The sequence below is a fragment of the Lissotriton vulgaris genome, chromosome 7 (genome assembly GCF_964263255.1).
Source record: "Lissotriton vulgaris chromosome 7, aLisVul1.2, whole genome shotgun sequence".
In the NCBI taxonomy this organism is placed as follows: Eukaryota; Metazoa; Chordata; class Amphibia; order Caudata; family Salamandridae; genus Lissotriton; species Lissotriton vulgaris.
This window is the reverse complement of record NC_141695.1, coordinates 884022702-884039407: the sequence shown is the minus strand read 5'-3', so window position 1 is coordinate 884039407 and position 16706 is coordinate 884022702. Positions and strand designations below refer to the sequence as shown.

General features: G+C 44.8%; 1 protein-coding gene across 1 annotated transcript in view; it reads right to left on the bottom strand.

Moving 5' to 3' along the window:
- Nucleotides 1-16706, bottom strand: part of CCDC69 (coiled-coil domain containing 69) — a 163893-nt gene that overhangs the window by 71276 nt on the left and 75911 nt on the right. The window contains exon 2 of the mRNA XM_086931280.1: nucleotides 12726-12786. Coding sequence (XP_086787406.1) covers nucleotides 12726-12786 — 61 coding nt within the window. The remainder of the gene's footprint in view (nucleotides 1-12725; nucleotides 12787-16706) is intronic.

Sequence of the window (16706 nt, the reverse complement as noted above, 5' to 3'; positions counted from 1 at the left end):
AACAAAATTCTACTTGAATCCGACATTTCTCCAGGGGGTTACACCGTACACAGGATTGAATTGGTAGGTTATTTTTGGGGGAAAATCACCTTCTCAGGGGAATCCACATACGGTAAAATATACGTCGCTAAGTCTGGCCAACCCTTGTTAGGATGGCCACATCAAGATCAATTGGGCATTAAGATAGACCCTAGAGCTAATCCCCCTGTTTACTCTGTTACTAACACCAATGATCCAGATCGTGAGCTTATGGTTGATAATCTAAAGTCTGAGTTTCCTCGTGTTTTCAGTGGAAAACTCGGTCAGTTTTTGGGTTTTAAACATACCATCAAACTCAACGATGGTGTTGTTCCTGTTCGGCACAGAGTCAGGAACGTCCCTCTTACTTACAGGGATAAACTTAAGGTGCTTCTCAAAGATTTATGTGACAAGGACATCATTGAGCCCATTCAGTCCTCCCCGTGGGTTTCCCCGATCGTCATTTCGGTCAAATCCAACGGCGAGTTGAGACTCTGTGTTGACCTTCGCAGTTTAAACAACTCTATTTGGGTGGATGCTCATCCCTTGCCAAATTTGCATGAGATGGTTTCAACATTGGGAGGTGCTGTGATTTTTTCGTGTATAGATTTGGCAAGCGCCTATCATCAAGTAGTTCTAGATGATGATTCCAAAAATTTGACGGCTTTTATTACGCCAGAAGGCCTCTTTAGATACAAACGCATGCCTTTTGGGTTGGCTAGTGCTGCCTCCGTCTTCCAAAGACTTATGAAAGAGACACTTGAAGGGTTGACAGGGGCAATCGCCTTTCAAGACGATATTCTTGTATTTGGGAAAAATGTAGAGGAGCATGATATTAATTTAAGGAATGTCATTTCCGCCTTGTCTTCTAAAGGTCTTACTCTTCGTCTTGATAAATGTAAAATAAGAGAAAGAGAAGTGGAATATTTGGGACATTCCATAAGTGGTTCTGGGATCAGACCTAAGCAAAAACACATAGAGAGCATCATTAAAGCTCCTGTGCCCGTTTCAAAGGAACAATTGGTAGCTTTTTTAGGATTAATAGAATTCTATGCTAAATTTATTCCAAATTTTTCTTCCAAAGTTGATTCCTTTAGACCACTTCTAAAGAAGAACGCAAGGTTCTTATGGTCTGATGTTATGACAGAGGCATTTCAGAATCTTAAAGCGTATGTTGTGAATGCACCTTGTTTAAGACCTTTTGTCATTGGGAAAAAGTGTACCATCATGGTAGATGCAAGTAGCACAGGACTAGGAGCCGTGCTCATGCAGAATGACTGCGGAAAAGAATGGGTAATCGCCTATGCTTCAAGGGCTTTGAGGGACGCTGAAAAACACTATTCAGTTATTGAAAGAGAACTATTGGCATCAGTTTGGGCAGCCGAACACTTTAAAACATTTTTGTGGGGAACAAAATTCGTTATCAAGACGGACCATAAGCCTCTCATTTACATGATGGCACCAGGTGGAGGTCGAACTTTATCAGCTCGCTTAGCCAGGTTGGCATCCAGGCTACAGTCTTTTCATTTTGAGATGGTGTATGTAAAGGGGAAAACCAACATTCATGCTGACTGTATGTCTAGGTTGCACACTCCCTGCGATCTTCCACCTGACAATGACGAATGTGAGGTTGCGTTCACTTCGCAAGACATCATGCTAGTGTTTGGGGAGAAGTTTGATTTGAGTAAAGAGTCCTGGGCAAGAGAAATGGAGAAGAGTGTTGAATTGACTCAGGTTAAGAATTACATTCTACAAGGATGGCCTGAACAAAGGAAGTTTTCAGGCGATATGATGAGTTACGCCAAAATTCAAGATGAGTTAGCGGTTGAAAATGGGGTTCTAATGCGAGGTGACAAATTCATTCCTCCTTTTGCTTTAAGAAATACTATTATTAGTATTGCCCATGAAGGGCACTTAGGAATTTCTTTTACCAGGAGACGCGTGAAAGATTTCTTTTGGTGGCCAGGAGTGGATGGTTGTGTGGAACACTTTGTCCAGAAGTGTCCAGAATGTGGCAGAAATTAGGTCTTGATTTCATTGGTCCATTTTCTGTTCTACCTGAGCGTGAGAGATTTGGAATGGTCTTAATAGATTACTTCTCAAAGTGGCCAGAGGTAAAAATGGTCAAAGAGATAACAACCAAGAACGTAATAGAGTTCTTGGATGATGTATTTTGCAGGGAAGGAATCCCAGAAGAGATAGTGACGGACAATGGACCACAGTTTATTAGTAAGGATTTTCAAGGCTTTATCACCAAATGTGGGATTTTGCACAATAGGATTGCTGTGTTCCACCCTGAAGCCAATGGCCAAGTTGAAAGATTCAACAGAGTTGTAAAGGAGGCGATCCAGCTTTCTGTTAAAGGTCAATTAAACTGGCGTAATGCCCTTCAGTCTATGCTACTGTCTTATAGGACATCTCCTAACTCTGTCACTTTGGTAAGTCCATTTGAACTTTTAAGGGGTCGTAAACCCAGTACTCGTTTAACTCCATGGTGGCTAAAAAAAAGTTTAGGTGAGAATGGAGTTTCCTCAAGGGTAGATTATGAGTTGGTTCGAGATAGAGTCAGCGCATATAAGGATAAGATGAAGGAAAGGATGGAAGCAAAGCAGGGATCTGTTAGCAAACATGTCATCTCAGTTGGAGATTTTGTCCGTATTAAAAGAAAGGAAGGTGTCCCGAAAGGGGGTCAAATTTGGTCCGGTCCCATGGAAGTTATTGAAGTTTTCAAGCATGCTGTCAGAATTGAGGATGGAAGTGTTTGGAACTTGAACAGAGTTTCTGTGTTTAAAGGTCAAGGTATGCTGAGTGGGGGTGTCGTGTCAAGCGATGACAGCAATGTTTTTCTTGATTTTGAATCTGGTAATGCGGGAACATCTTCAGGATGTCTTTTGAATGAGAATGGGAACCCTGAGGATGTAAGGTCTTCTCCTTCCACTGTGGTTTCAAAAAAATGTCTGAGGCCTCACCGTCTCCCTGAGAGATACAAGGACTTTGTCATGAATTAAAATTTTAGGTTTGCTTAGGTTATTATTTTCTTTTCTTGTTCACTACTAGAATTTTGTCATATGTTAAGATTTACTACTGCATAGTTTTTTTTTTTTTTTGTTTTTGTTTTTTTTTATTTACAGGAAGGGAGGTGTGTTGTATACTGCTCATATTGTTATCTGTGACCACGGGATGGCACGTGGCTATGGCTTTGCCTGTGACATCTCGTGGCTGTCTCTGGCTGTTGTGCACATGCCTTGTGCAGCATCTTTTGAATGTACATGCTGAGATCTGGGTTTAGAATTGTGGTATTATGAACTGATGCACTGGACTTAACAGGACGTGTCTCTAATAAACTCCTGCTACAATTCAACTCATCGTGTCCTCCAGTCTTTCCTACAGTCTCTCAGCACCCCGCTGCCTGAACACAATTCTACTCTTCGTGCAGGATAATCCATGGCTTGGTTACGATGTTGTAGAAGAGTGATGGGAACAAAGTACCACTTCGTGCATTACTGTACAATCCCCCAGTAAACACAGTTCATAATACAAGGGGAGGCCAATCCCACAGCTTACTCGAAGCCACAGTTACAGGGGCCTGTCCAGAGCAACGCAATGGGGGGGGGGGCATTAACACTTGGACCACATGGTATCTGGGTAAAGCCACACCACCCTACACATGCACAACAGTGCTGAATGGGAAGGTGCAGAAATGGACACACTCATGGGGTGGCACGTGAAACACAATGCGGCCATGGTTTCTGAACCAGGCCAGTCTGCACATGCTGTGGGCCACTCTTGTTTGGAGTCATGCATTCTTTGCGGCTCGATGTGGGTTCTGATGCAGCACTTGACAACTGACACACAGTGCTGCTATGGCAAGGGATCTCCGACAAATGAGGTAATGCGAGGCCTACGTTGAAAGCACTGCAGAATTGAGGCGAAGGGGTTATGTATGTGGGGAAAGTAACCGGGGTGAGATAAAGCAAGGCTCCGATGCAGAGGGGAAATACTCTGCAATATTTTGTCCCAACATTTTTGAGGGGTAATCTGAATTCACAATCCCAGTCAGTGGCGTAATGAAACTTGAGGGGGCCTCCCTGCAAAGCACAATGAAGGCCCCCCCCAACCCCCTGCAGCCCGGCCACCCCTTCCACCGTCCACCAATTAGTTATCAGTAATCTTCATCTCACATGCGAGTCATGGAGGGCCACGAGAAGGGTGCGCTGGGCTTTTTTACGGGGTCTTTATGGCCGTACAAATGAACTTTGCCCCCACCCGACAGAATGTGCATGGCATTTGAAATGTCACTGTCTTACAGAGATGCTAAAAAAATAAATATAAATCTCGCTCCTTAAACACAAACAGTGTCTTGTGTGTGAGTGAAAGTCAAAAGAAGTGCACAGAGGTTTGTTTACACGATCCTCAGCGGACGTGATCATTATGAGTGATTACATGTGTCTGGCCATGCAGGTCATACAGCAAATATACAGGATCCTCATCAGCTAATTTGGAGGCTAATCATCGCTTCTCATGTGAAACCCCTCTATCTGCGCTCTTTATCCCAGCGCTCACATTACAGAGTAACCGCGTTATTTTTTGATTGTTCACTCAGCGCGCACCACATGTGTTGTTTTACAAGGTTATCCAGCTTGCACTCTCCCATGGTGCATATGTAGGACCCCTGAAGGGTTGTGTTGGGTGAGGGGGGCTCTCTGCAGTGTAAGAGGGCAGCTGCAGGTGCCCACACGCCATAGGAAGCACCTGATGCAACAGGTGCTAGGCTGACACAAGTACTGTAAATGGCGCCGCGGCCAGGGTGACTGACTCCGGAATCTGGGGATCACGGTTCGATCCCCAGGGCCGGCGACAGATTAGCCCAGCACCATGTGACTCTGGGCAATAGCTTACTTAATCTTCCTGACGGCCCCCAGCGCCTAGAGACCCTTACGGGTGATTGTGCACTTTACAAATGTGGATTATTAATACTGCTCTAAGTGCCGCCGCTGCAAGTGCAGGTTTCCCCAAGCTTCCCGATGAAGTGTGCTGCGAAGTACTGACTGGTAGGGCATATTGTGCTACAAATTGTGTAAGTGCCTAGAGCAGTACCCTGTGCTCACTCTTGCAAGCACAGTCAAGTGCTCATGCTGCAGGTTGGTGTGAGCGCTCCAACTGCAAGAACCCTAATACTTAACGAAACAAGGGAGGTTGCTGTGAGTGCTGGAGACAGGCATTCTCTGGGGTTTTGGGGGCGCTCCCTGGTAGTTTTAGGGCACACACCCCTCACTGCGCAAGACATAGAGGAAGTGCAGCTGCTGAAAGTGACTGAGGCAGGAGACTGTTGCTGCAAAATCGCCGATGATGCAGTTTGCCTTTGTATTAAATTGTGGAACTGGAAGCCCCCCTGGTCCTTGCAGTGTAGTTTGCCTTAATTGCTGCATCTGCACCCCATGAAGGCTACTACTTTATCCTCTCCACCCTTCGGTGGTACCAAAGCGCCCAGACACCATAATTGATCTCACTGTCTTTCAACAAAGTGCCTACTGCAGTAAGTACCATTGCAAACGTGGTGGTCGGCAAAGCATCACAGCAGTTAGTTACAGATATCTCTGTGTCATCTGCTTTTTCACTATGTTTTCTATGTTACTTGCCATGGTACCAGCCTCTCCATTGTTAGTGTTTCCTATTTGCCTTGATCATTGGGTCGCTGCCTTCCCATCCAAACTCTATTATACTTCCTCCTCCCCCAGGTCACGTCTTCCGCATCACCTTGTATGAAGCAGTCAGAAGAAGGAGCAGTGTGCAGTGCACATTAAAGACAACTGTGAAAGGAAAGGGGCCTCTCAAGCTTCGAGACAGATTTCTGGCTTTGGGTCACTTGCGGGCCTCTTTGAATCGCAATCCAAACTTTTTATGTGGTTTCTGTTCCTCCACTACTTGCCTTAGTTACCATTTTCTTGAAAATCTTGTTTCTATTTGATTTATTATTGAATACGTGTTTCACCTAGCATAATGTTTTGATTTAGCTCCTCAAAAATGCGGAGGCAAAGCAAACATGTAATGTAAAATTGGAGAAAAGGACGCCATTCCACAACCAGAAAACCTGGGATCGCTTCTGGATTTCCTGCTTGACCAAATGGTGTAACCTCAGGGAATTACCTTATTTGACTATGCCTCATTTTCCTCGACCCGGCCATACCCAGGAAAATCCAGCAAAGACACAGGATGTGGTCATTAACTCAGGCGTCTAGTGCTGTGAGGTGAAGAGAATAAAAAATGGAGGCCCGTCACACCAGTGATTTATCGGAAAGAGATTGTGCATTTCCTGATAACCAGTCCTTAATTTGTACCGGCGGTTACAGGCGTGGCACCATCACTTATTTTGAGAGCCAGTTTTTTTTAACATCAGACTTTGATCCAAAGCAGCAAAGAGAGAAAGGCAGAAAAGGGAGAAACTGAGGAAGCGTAAGATAAGAAAACAGTGACACGCGGAAAAGCTTGGATGAAAAGGAACATGCACAGAGCAGAGCGTCAGACCCATGAGGTGGAGGCAAGACTTCGCAGCCTTGGTACTCAGCAGCGCTCGTGGTGGGCTCCTCGGAAATACGTTGGGCCCCAGCGCTTAATATATTTTTATTTATTGCAAACTAATTCCCGTTGAGATACATGCACCGAATTTCCTCAGTTTACCACAGTCAGGCGCATTTAAACCAAATCTTCACAAGGCAATTCTGATCACTGTGTCCCCATTTCTTGTTGAAAACGTAACATATGATGGAATTCAGCACATTGAGGCCAACGCTACAATTCGCAAGTAGCAAACGTGACTTATTTGGCACCCATAGCAAAATCACTTCTTTTATTTAGAGGTAGGGGAGAGCATGTGGTCTCACGGCTAGACTGCCGACTTTGGAGCTGGGAAACCAAGGTTCGAGCCTGGAAAGCACCACATCAGATCTAAATTATTATTTATTCATTTAATTTAAACAAAAAAGTTTAAATGAAAATTAAAGTTACAATGGGTGTAAACTACAACATAAATAATAAAAAAGAGCATGTCTCACTAAGTATTGAAACGTAACTGGTAACGTGCTTTTTAAAAAGAAAACACATCATAGTGCTATGTGGATACTTATTTATCCCTGGATAATGAAGAGGAACGTCTTTGAGGCTCCATGGGGCTGAGAAAAACCGTACCTTAATGGCTTTCATGAGTCCCATAACTCACATCTTTCGATGATTGAGGCTCCAGGAATGGACTGTTGGCAATTGTGCTCAAACGTAGACGGTTTGCCATGCCCCTTGTGACAGCAGGGAATGCAGCTAGGTGTACAGCTAGACTTCCAATGGCAGGAAATTAGACATGGGTGACCTCACACCCCTGGTTTTGTAATTCCAAAGTGGGACTTTTGTCACAGTGGTGTGTAACTGTCACCAGAACTCCATAGCATGCGTTTATTTATTTTATATATTGCATGTTTTTGGAACGGGATACTATGTATTGAAAGCAGTAGTATATCATGCTGCTGTAAGCTTTATTATCGTATATTTCTTTCTGACCTCGTTTGCTGAAATCTGCAATTGACAGCGATTTAATTCGTATTTACAAAAATATTGCCTCATGAGAGTTAATAGAAGACACATGGAGAAGTGTGGCTCAATGGTTAGAGCGGCAGACCCTGATGCAGAGGGCTGGCCCGAGACCAGGGTTCAATTCCTGCCTCGGCAAGTCTTGGGGTCAATTTCCTCGGACCTGATAATTCTCGCCTCAGTGCCTATTCTAATCATGGGTCCCACTCTGCAACTCTGGGCAGTAGCTTGCTTAATCTCCACAACAGCCCCAACAGCGCTGGGATGCCTGCCTTCACCTTGGGGGTACCCAGGAGAGGACATTTCACAGGGAAAAGCCAGGAAGGGTTTCACAGCGGTATGCGCCAGGACACCCCAGTTGGGGTATTAGTGCTCTTTACAAGTACAAATTACACATAATGGCAGTATCTTTGTGGGCGATATTTAAAACAGAGTATTTATGCCTGACGATAGTTCTGATGTAATATTCTAACACACAACTAGAAATATATATTTTTAGGGAAATGTAGATTTTGTAATAACTGCTGAAAGCCTCTTATTATTGTGCTCCAAAACTTATACACACATTGTTTTTCACCATTGCCTTCCCTGTTCGGACAGAGCGAAGTCAGCTTTTTAGGTCTCGCCTGTCGATGCGCATGCGCATCGAGCAAGGCGAGACTATAGCGAGTTATCCACACTTTATCCACACTGCAAGGAATCGTGGCGATTCCTTGCAGTGCCCGTGACTTTTAAGGTCAATGCGCATGCGCATTAAGCTTATGCGCATGCGCATTGACCTTAAAAGTCACGGGCGCGTGCATGTCCCCTCTCCGCCCCCTCCCCCGTTCCGCCCCCTCCCCTGTTCCGCCCCTTCCCCTTCCCGCCGCTCGCCATATGTTCGCTCGTTCCCTCCCACTGGCAGCCTGCGGCCACTGCTGAGAAGCTTGTTGTTTCTTTTCTTGGTCATCACTGGCAGCTTGAGTGCATTATGATTTGCACGATTTCAAGGCAGGGCTGCCATTTGAAACGTAAGTGCCCTGTATTTTAAATTGATTTCGCTGAGGTTTAAACCCTCTTTTCGGACTACTCAGTCCCGTGCCTCCCCTACTCTCCTCCCCCCTCCTCCTCTCCTCCCCTGCCTGCCTGCCGCATTTCTCCTCCCCCCTCCCCTCTCTTCCCTCCAGCTTGTTGTTTGTATAATTTAACCCGCTCCGCCCCCTCCCCTTCGTGTCGCATTTCTCCTCCCCCCTCCCCTCCGTCCGTCCGTCTTGTTTTCCTTAATTTCCACTAGCTTAAGATAGGTAGTGTGAATGAAAACAAATTGGGATGCTAGCTTTTCGGGTCTTGGCAGAAGCAGAGTGACATTGCGTCTCTTAAAGGTCTACCATAGTTCGCTATCTACATTTCGAATGAAGGATGTTCAGTTGTAAAACACGTGGCATTTTATGGTGATTTGAAGCAGAGTCCACGGACTCACCACAGCCAGCCGGGTTGCTTTGTTTGTTCCCTGCGCAGAGGAGGCGCCCTTGGTTTCAGTTTTCTGGCTGTGGTTGCATCATAGCAGGGGTCAGCCCTTAACGCTGGTAAAGCTAGAATGTGCGCAGATGTTACGGCGTTCGTTTTCAGAATTACTCTTTCTTTGATTTTCTGATGGGCCAGTACTTTGAACATAATCCTTATTTGAGCCCTTGCATTAGTGATTCCATGTCATATTAACTTCGAGCTGTCCGATGCTGGCCTCCCAGGAGCAGGATGAACACAGCACTTTTCCCCTGTAATTTGATAGGCTGGCGACAGGCGTTGCTGCGCACTGTGTTTATCCAGCATCATCGACTTCAGTTACCGAAGCAGGCTGTGGCATCTCCCTTGCCGAAGGGCCTCGATATCCATAGGCTCGACAATGCAGCTTGTTTTAGAGGCTGTTCTCACTCCGATGCCTCGTGTAGTTGTTTTCATGATATTATTAAATTGGTCATGCCTTTGAGTAGTGCGGGGTAAATATCCTCATAGATGGCCTTTCTCGCAAATTACTCTATAATGCTGCATTATTTTTTAATACACTGCCTTTTCATTAGCCTTCCACCAACAAAACATAATTTAAAAGGTAATGTTTTGCCGCATTCTACCCGATTATGTATTGTCCTTTTTATTGTTTAGCTTAGTTTCTAGTGATTTTGCACTGTCGGATGTACATATAGTTTCATTTGTTGAAACCCTCACCATAGCTCGATTTCATAGGCCTGAATATATACGTATATTACAGATTGCACATGGACTTAGCAAGAGCGCATGTTACTACTTGGCTGCGTTTAAGGTGTTATTGAGGTCAGTGTACTTTAAAAATTTGAACAGTTTCTTTAGTATTATGTCACGCATTCTTAAGCAAGTAAAGAGGTGCCTCAACTTCTGTTCCAGTGATAGTCAATGTCTTTCTGTAACAGTCTCAGCGAATGATTCTGTATTTTAATGTCCATCCTAGCATTTTAGCAGACAAAGGACATCTAATACTTTGTACTGAATTTTAAAGTCGCCGAGCTGTAATCTAAGCCACTCGTAACCCATGGTGGATATTGAATTGTAAATCCTCATTGTTGACCGACGAGAATGTACTTAATATTTGGACTTAAGATTCACGCTCTTCCAGTCAACATTCAACTGCTTTTTTGCAAAACAACCCATTGCCTCCTACCTCCAGACCAAGATCTCACTCACCCTCACCCTCACTCACCCTCACCATCACTCACCCTCACTCATCCTCACCCTCACTCATCCTCACCCTCACTCACCCTCACTCATCCTCACTCACCCTCACCCACACTCACCCTCACCCTCAACCCCTCACCCTCACTCACCCTCACTCACTCACCCACCCTCACTCACCCTCACTCACCCTCAACCCTTCACCTTCACTCACTCACCCTCACCCTCAACCCCTCACCCTCACTCACCCTCACTCACCCTCAACCCCTCACCCTCACTCACCCTCAACCCCTCACCCTCACTCACCCTCAACCCCTCACCCTCAACCCCTCACCCTCACTCACCCTCAACCCCTCATCCTCAACCCCTCACCCTCACTCATCCTCAATCACTCACCCTCAACCCCTCACCCTCACTCACCCTCAATCCCTCACCCTCACTCACCCTCAATCCCTCACCCTCACTCACCCTCAACCCCTCACTCACCCTCAACCCCTCAGCATCACCCTCACTCACCCTCAACCCCTCACCCTCACTCACCCTCACTCACCCTCGAACTCTCACCCTCACTCATCCTCACACTTACTCACAATAACTCAGCCTCACCCTCACTCACCCTCGACACATCACCCTCACTCACCCTCACCCTCACTCACCCTCACCCTCACTCACCCTCACTCACCCTCACTCACCCTCACCCTCACTCACCCTCACCCTCACTCACCCTCAACGCCTCGCCTTCAACTCCTCACCTTCAACACCTCACCCTCAACACCTCACTCACACTCACTATCAATCATCCGCACTCACCTTCAACGCCTCCCCTTCAAATGCACACCCTCACTCATCCTCACTCATCCTCAACACCTCACCCTCACCCTCATCCACCCTCAACACCTCACCCTAACTCACAATAACACTCTCACCCTCACTCACTCTCACTAACACTCACCCTCAACACCTCACTCACCCTCAACACCTCACTCACCCTCAACACCTCACTCACACTCAACTCCTCACTCACCCCCACCCTCACTCACCCTCAACACCTCACCCTCACACAGTGCAATAGGTCTCGCAGGATTTTTACTTAAAGATTTTACATTTGCTTATTGCTTTTTTGATTTGTAAATCTTTTGCATTGCCTACAAAAAATAAAATGCAAAAGATTTAAAACAAAAAAGATATAAACAATTCTAAAAGCACTAACTCTAATGCTGCGAGACCTATTGCATTTCTAATGCTTGTTTTTATAGCTAAACAAGGAAGACCACGAGAAACGAGACCCGCAGGTTCATCTTGTCCCATGTCCCTTCCTTCTACAGTAAGGTAGACTCTGCTCAATATCCGGCTCTGTCTTCACACACTGTCTTACAGATGTGCATGTGCCTCTGTTTATGTTTGAAGATGCCCGGACATGTGTGCAGTATTCCCGCTCATACTCTGCCCAGTACGGCAGCATCTTACCTTCAGCACAGCAGCAGGCCCACAGTATCAGCAGGACGGAGCACCCCAGAGGCACGGTGCAAACTGCAGCAGGCAGTTCTGAGAGCGCCACAGCCTGCGCCTTGATTATTTACAGCGCTTCTCTGCAGCACCTCCTCAAAATAGCCAGGCAGCCAGCCGCTCGCAAAACAAACTCGCCACACTCCAAAAGAAGGATATGACGTTACTAGCAATGACGTCAAGCTGACAGTCAGAGGCTGCGCGGCAGAGTTTGAAAAGCGCAATAATGAAACATTGTTCTAGCAAAAGTTGGGTGAGGCTGCCAGAAGACTTCTGCAAGCCCCGAGCTTGCTGGAGCAGCGAGGTCAAGCCACGGATGCCGCTGCGTCTGTGAGTGTAAGGGTACAGTGTGCTTAAGGGGCCCCTGCAGCTCGGGGCCCCCGCACCGTGTGGGCTGCAGGAGCCTTTGTTACGCCCCTAATCCCAGTAGTCTTAAAGTGGAACACTTTAACACAACTAAGGGCCATAAGCATGAACACATTTTCCCATAGACACAGAATGGGAAAAACCCTTTGATGCATCTGGCCTTAAAGGATTTAGTATATTACTTTATAAGCATCCGCCAATTCTGGACCCACCCCCGGTCGTACACTTTGCACTTACCCTTTCCACTTCTTTTTTACGTCCAAGTTCCACTCTATCTCTGAACCACTGAAGGGGCCAACACGTTCAAATAGCAAACTTTTGATTTAATTTATTATTCAGGTTTTAGAAAGGACAGCCGGCTACAACAGTTTTTTCAAATTAAAATTTGGAAATTGAAAAAAATACAATTCAGATGAAGACGAAGACGAGGACGAGGACTCTTAAACCAAAGTTATTCAATGGAAGAATGTTTAAATCGCCCTATGCCATAAAACAAAATATATATATAAATGATTTTTACATTACCGACTGCTTGACAAGAAAACTGGTGCCAAATAAATGAAGCTTTCACTCACCCTTCAAATTTGTCAACTCTTGGACATCTAGTTCGTTTTGGTCCGTTTTCGTCTTCCTCTTCTGAGGAGATAAAGCAGAAAAACAGGGGTTTTTGGGGTTTAAACGCTGAACAGTAAAAATATAACCCATATACCAAGAGAGGTCATTTGTTTATGAAGCCAAAAATTCAATGCATAACATAACAAACAGACACCGAAATCTTTAGTAGTGCCTGTATAAATGGAATGATAATATATATGGAAACCTGCAACTCGCATATGAAACTCTGTACATTCCTTCCGGTGCAAATTAAGACAATAATATCTAGTCTGATCATTTGTTACATTACACTACATGCTGTGAGTGGCGGGACAGAATGAAAGAAAGACACTTCCTGGCCACAGTGAGACAACGGGTGGTATCCAAGCAGTTCCGGGTCACTAAAGTACCTTTGGATAATATATGTACATTTCAGTCAGTTGGTAGTTCTTTCTCCATGTATTCTTACTGTTAGAGTCCATTTCCTCTTTTATTGCATTTATTTATGTATCTGTGATACACACCAGAATTACAAGTAAATTAATGAAACACTGAATACATTTGTGCACATATCTGCAGAGAACAATATCCTAAGGGCACCAGTACGCGTTTCTACATTGTAATGTAGGTTACAGTTTGGCAAGCCACCAAATTCAAAGGGAGAGCAGAGTCAGGAGCTCGGCTTGAGTGAAAGCGTGAGCTGAGCCATGGAAGGACCGCCCTTGTAAACCAAACGCTAGATGACATGTAACCATATGCGGTCTATTCATCTATATGTCAATCTATGTCAATAAGCTTAATTCTAGGGCGATTTGCTTGTGTTCTAAAGGTTTACAGTTAAAGACAGTTAAGGGCAGTGAAGTACAGGGACGTAGGTTGTCTGCCAAGGATCACACAATTAGACCCAATGTGAAAGGTGGGCTTCTAGTCCAGGATTCCGACCATCCCGCCTACACTTCGGTCTCTAGATTTGCAGGAAAAGGCAATGCTTGGTGCATAGCTGTCTTTCAAGAATTACATTTGTTAACTGCGTTCAATATGTTCAAATAAATTGAATTGGAAAATCTATAAAATATGTGATGTTGGGCCTGGCAGTAATGACTACATATTTCTAGAAACAAATTAATTTACAATAATTCGTTCAAAAAATATGTTCTCAAACCGTATTAAACAGCACTCCAGCAGGCAGGCCAGACACTGCATCTAGAGGTTTATACCACCGGCCTTCTAAGATGTAGCTGATAAAGCTATTTCAGGACATTCTTTACACCACTAGGAAGGCAGGGATCTAAATTAAACTGAGACAAAGTTAGAGACGACCCATGGCGAATGCTCTCAGGTTATACAATGCAAAGTCTCCCAGATATGATGTAACCTTTTTGGTATGCATTTAATTAAAACTGCAGGTTCAGTAAAAGGAGAAAAACGTAAGTGTTCTATTAAATTCATGTTCGTACTGTTTAGCAGCAGCTCTCTTTCAATTTTCCCTCTATAAAACTGAATCAAGAGGAGACACATAGGGGCCATTAGGATGATGGGCGGACTTTGTCGGAAATGCGCCGGACTGCAACAGGAGTCTTAATCTTGTAAGATATTTAAAATGCAGCCTCTTGGTGACCAATTAAGAAAGCTGAAACAGACTTGCTGTCACATTTGTCTTCCTTCTTGCCAATGTCCTTGCAGCAGATAAAATATATATATATATATATATATATATATATATATATATATATATATATATATATATATATGCCACATAGGGAATGCGAGCGTGTTCATCTAGGGCATTGTGTGAGTGTGTGTAGGTTTAGTAGCAGAGGGTCAGGAGGGTTTGAGCGTCTGCAGCAGCGAGTCCTAATGCATTGTCTGGTGCAGCTTGATATCATGTCTGGTTATAACATTCCAGGGATACAAGTTGGAGCACAACCGAGATCGCCCAATCTGTTAGAAATATGACCAGGTGCAGTAATATCATTGGGGAGGGGAGGCAGAGCTGGGGGGAGGAGCATCTTCCAGCTTGGGAACATCGCATCAAGATGCAAGCAGTCAACCAACCAAATAAAAAAAGAAGCTCCACCCACAGTCTCTCATCATGGAATGATCCCTCATGCCACAAACCATCCTTCATCAGCACTGGAAGTTAGGCAACTCGCTCAGAGATCAGTCTCCATTGCGATCAGATGGTCATGGAATCACCAGCAGGTGTGACGGAGTCTCTTACAGGAAGTTCTGTTTGCAGAGGCAATACTAATGCAATTCAGTGGTCTTGTACGGGGTGGCCAGAGACAGCGGAAGAGCTTCTTCAGTGAAATCGAGGGGGGAAAATATCAAATTTCCAAAATAAAAAAACAGTGGGCTGCAGGTTGATTGGGTAAGATCACCAAGGTTCGGGATTGACTGCTCCCATGGGGAGCAGGGTCAGTATACATTTAAATTAAGTGGTCCTATGGGGCTGGTTTACAGTTTGGCAGACAGAGTATCCTGTTGCAATGGCAGACTGCAGGTTTTACACCAATTCTCCACCGGTGTACAACTATATGTGACGGTCAGTAGGGGCTTCTTAGAGGTAAACTATCCAATGATCCATCCTATTTAGAATGGACTGCCAGACAAAAAATACATATACTGCTAATGAGGAATAGTAAAATATTTTAGTAAAATAATGACCACCACAGAGTGGGAGAATACTCCCACAGTGTGGGGGGTCATAATTGTTTATTTTTCAAAAACAAACTCCCGCTTTAGGCATTTATTTTTGACATGCTTGGCAGATTTTTCCATCAAGCTTTTCCTACACTAACAGGCACCACTATGACAGCAGTTCCCAACAATGCATAGAGATGTCCCTATGGGCAGAGGACGTCTACAAATTTGGAGAGCAGAGTAAAGGCTAGGCAGCTGACGAAAGGTTCTCTGCCACCCTGTCAACCAAACCCTGAATCAGGACCCTAATTTTCAGGTGTTTGTCAATAGTATACCTGGAAACCTGAGACTGAAGTCTACTACTGCCAATGTCTGAGAATTACAAAAAATAGTACATTTGCATCCATTCAAGGAGTATTTCTTTGGGAGCAGATATACTAGTTTTTTTGGTAAACCAGTCACTATATATATTTAAATTTGTGATTCAAAATAATTAACAAGATAAAACCTCTTGGTGGAATCGGGACAACAAGAACAGCTAACACAGATAGAGGAGACCCAAATCAGGGCCACCAGATACATCTACCAAGCCAAGAATGTATTTATTTGGGAGTGTCACACCCAAAATAACCCCAGCCCAGAGGTTGCAGTACTCCAGCCTCATTTATATGCGATTTGGCAGGTTCTATTTGCTTTTGTCAACCTTCCCCTTTAAAATCAGATCGCAGCAATTGTGATCTTCCTCAGTCCTAGAGCATGTCCCTGCCTCTTAAAAGGGGGAGGAGTTCTGGAGGCCTGTTCTGGATCATATGTATGCCTTGTGATAAAGCACACATGTCTGAAGTTGAAATCTGAACAGATATTTTTAGACGTTATGTTACACACAGTGTGCCCTTCGTAAGGAGCGCCTGCACCTCACTGTGCAACCTACCTCCATGTGTCCCTGAACAATGGAGATATTCAGGGGAGCAGTTATGGACACAATGATGAAGACCCCTGACACAGCCCCTGTGTTCCATACTTGTGTATTCCTCTTCGTTTCCCTGTGCACTTTAATCCCTGTGTCCCTTTCTTCCGTAACCCTCAACCATTACTGTGCATGGCCTCTGCTTCCCTGCAGCTCCTGCCTTCTTATGCCCTATGACAAAATAAAGTGTTCATGGTTCCCTAGATCAGGAAAGAGCGGCAAATGGAGGGACTGTATTCAAAAGGTCATTCTCCCCAATGCCTCTGCCATCATTGTGCTCCTGCTAGCCCTATAGATCCTGCAAATATAGACAACAGTACAACAATTTATTTTGAAATTTGCCGAAATAACT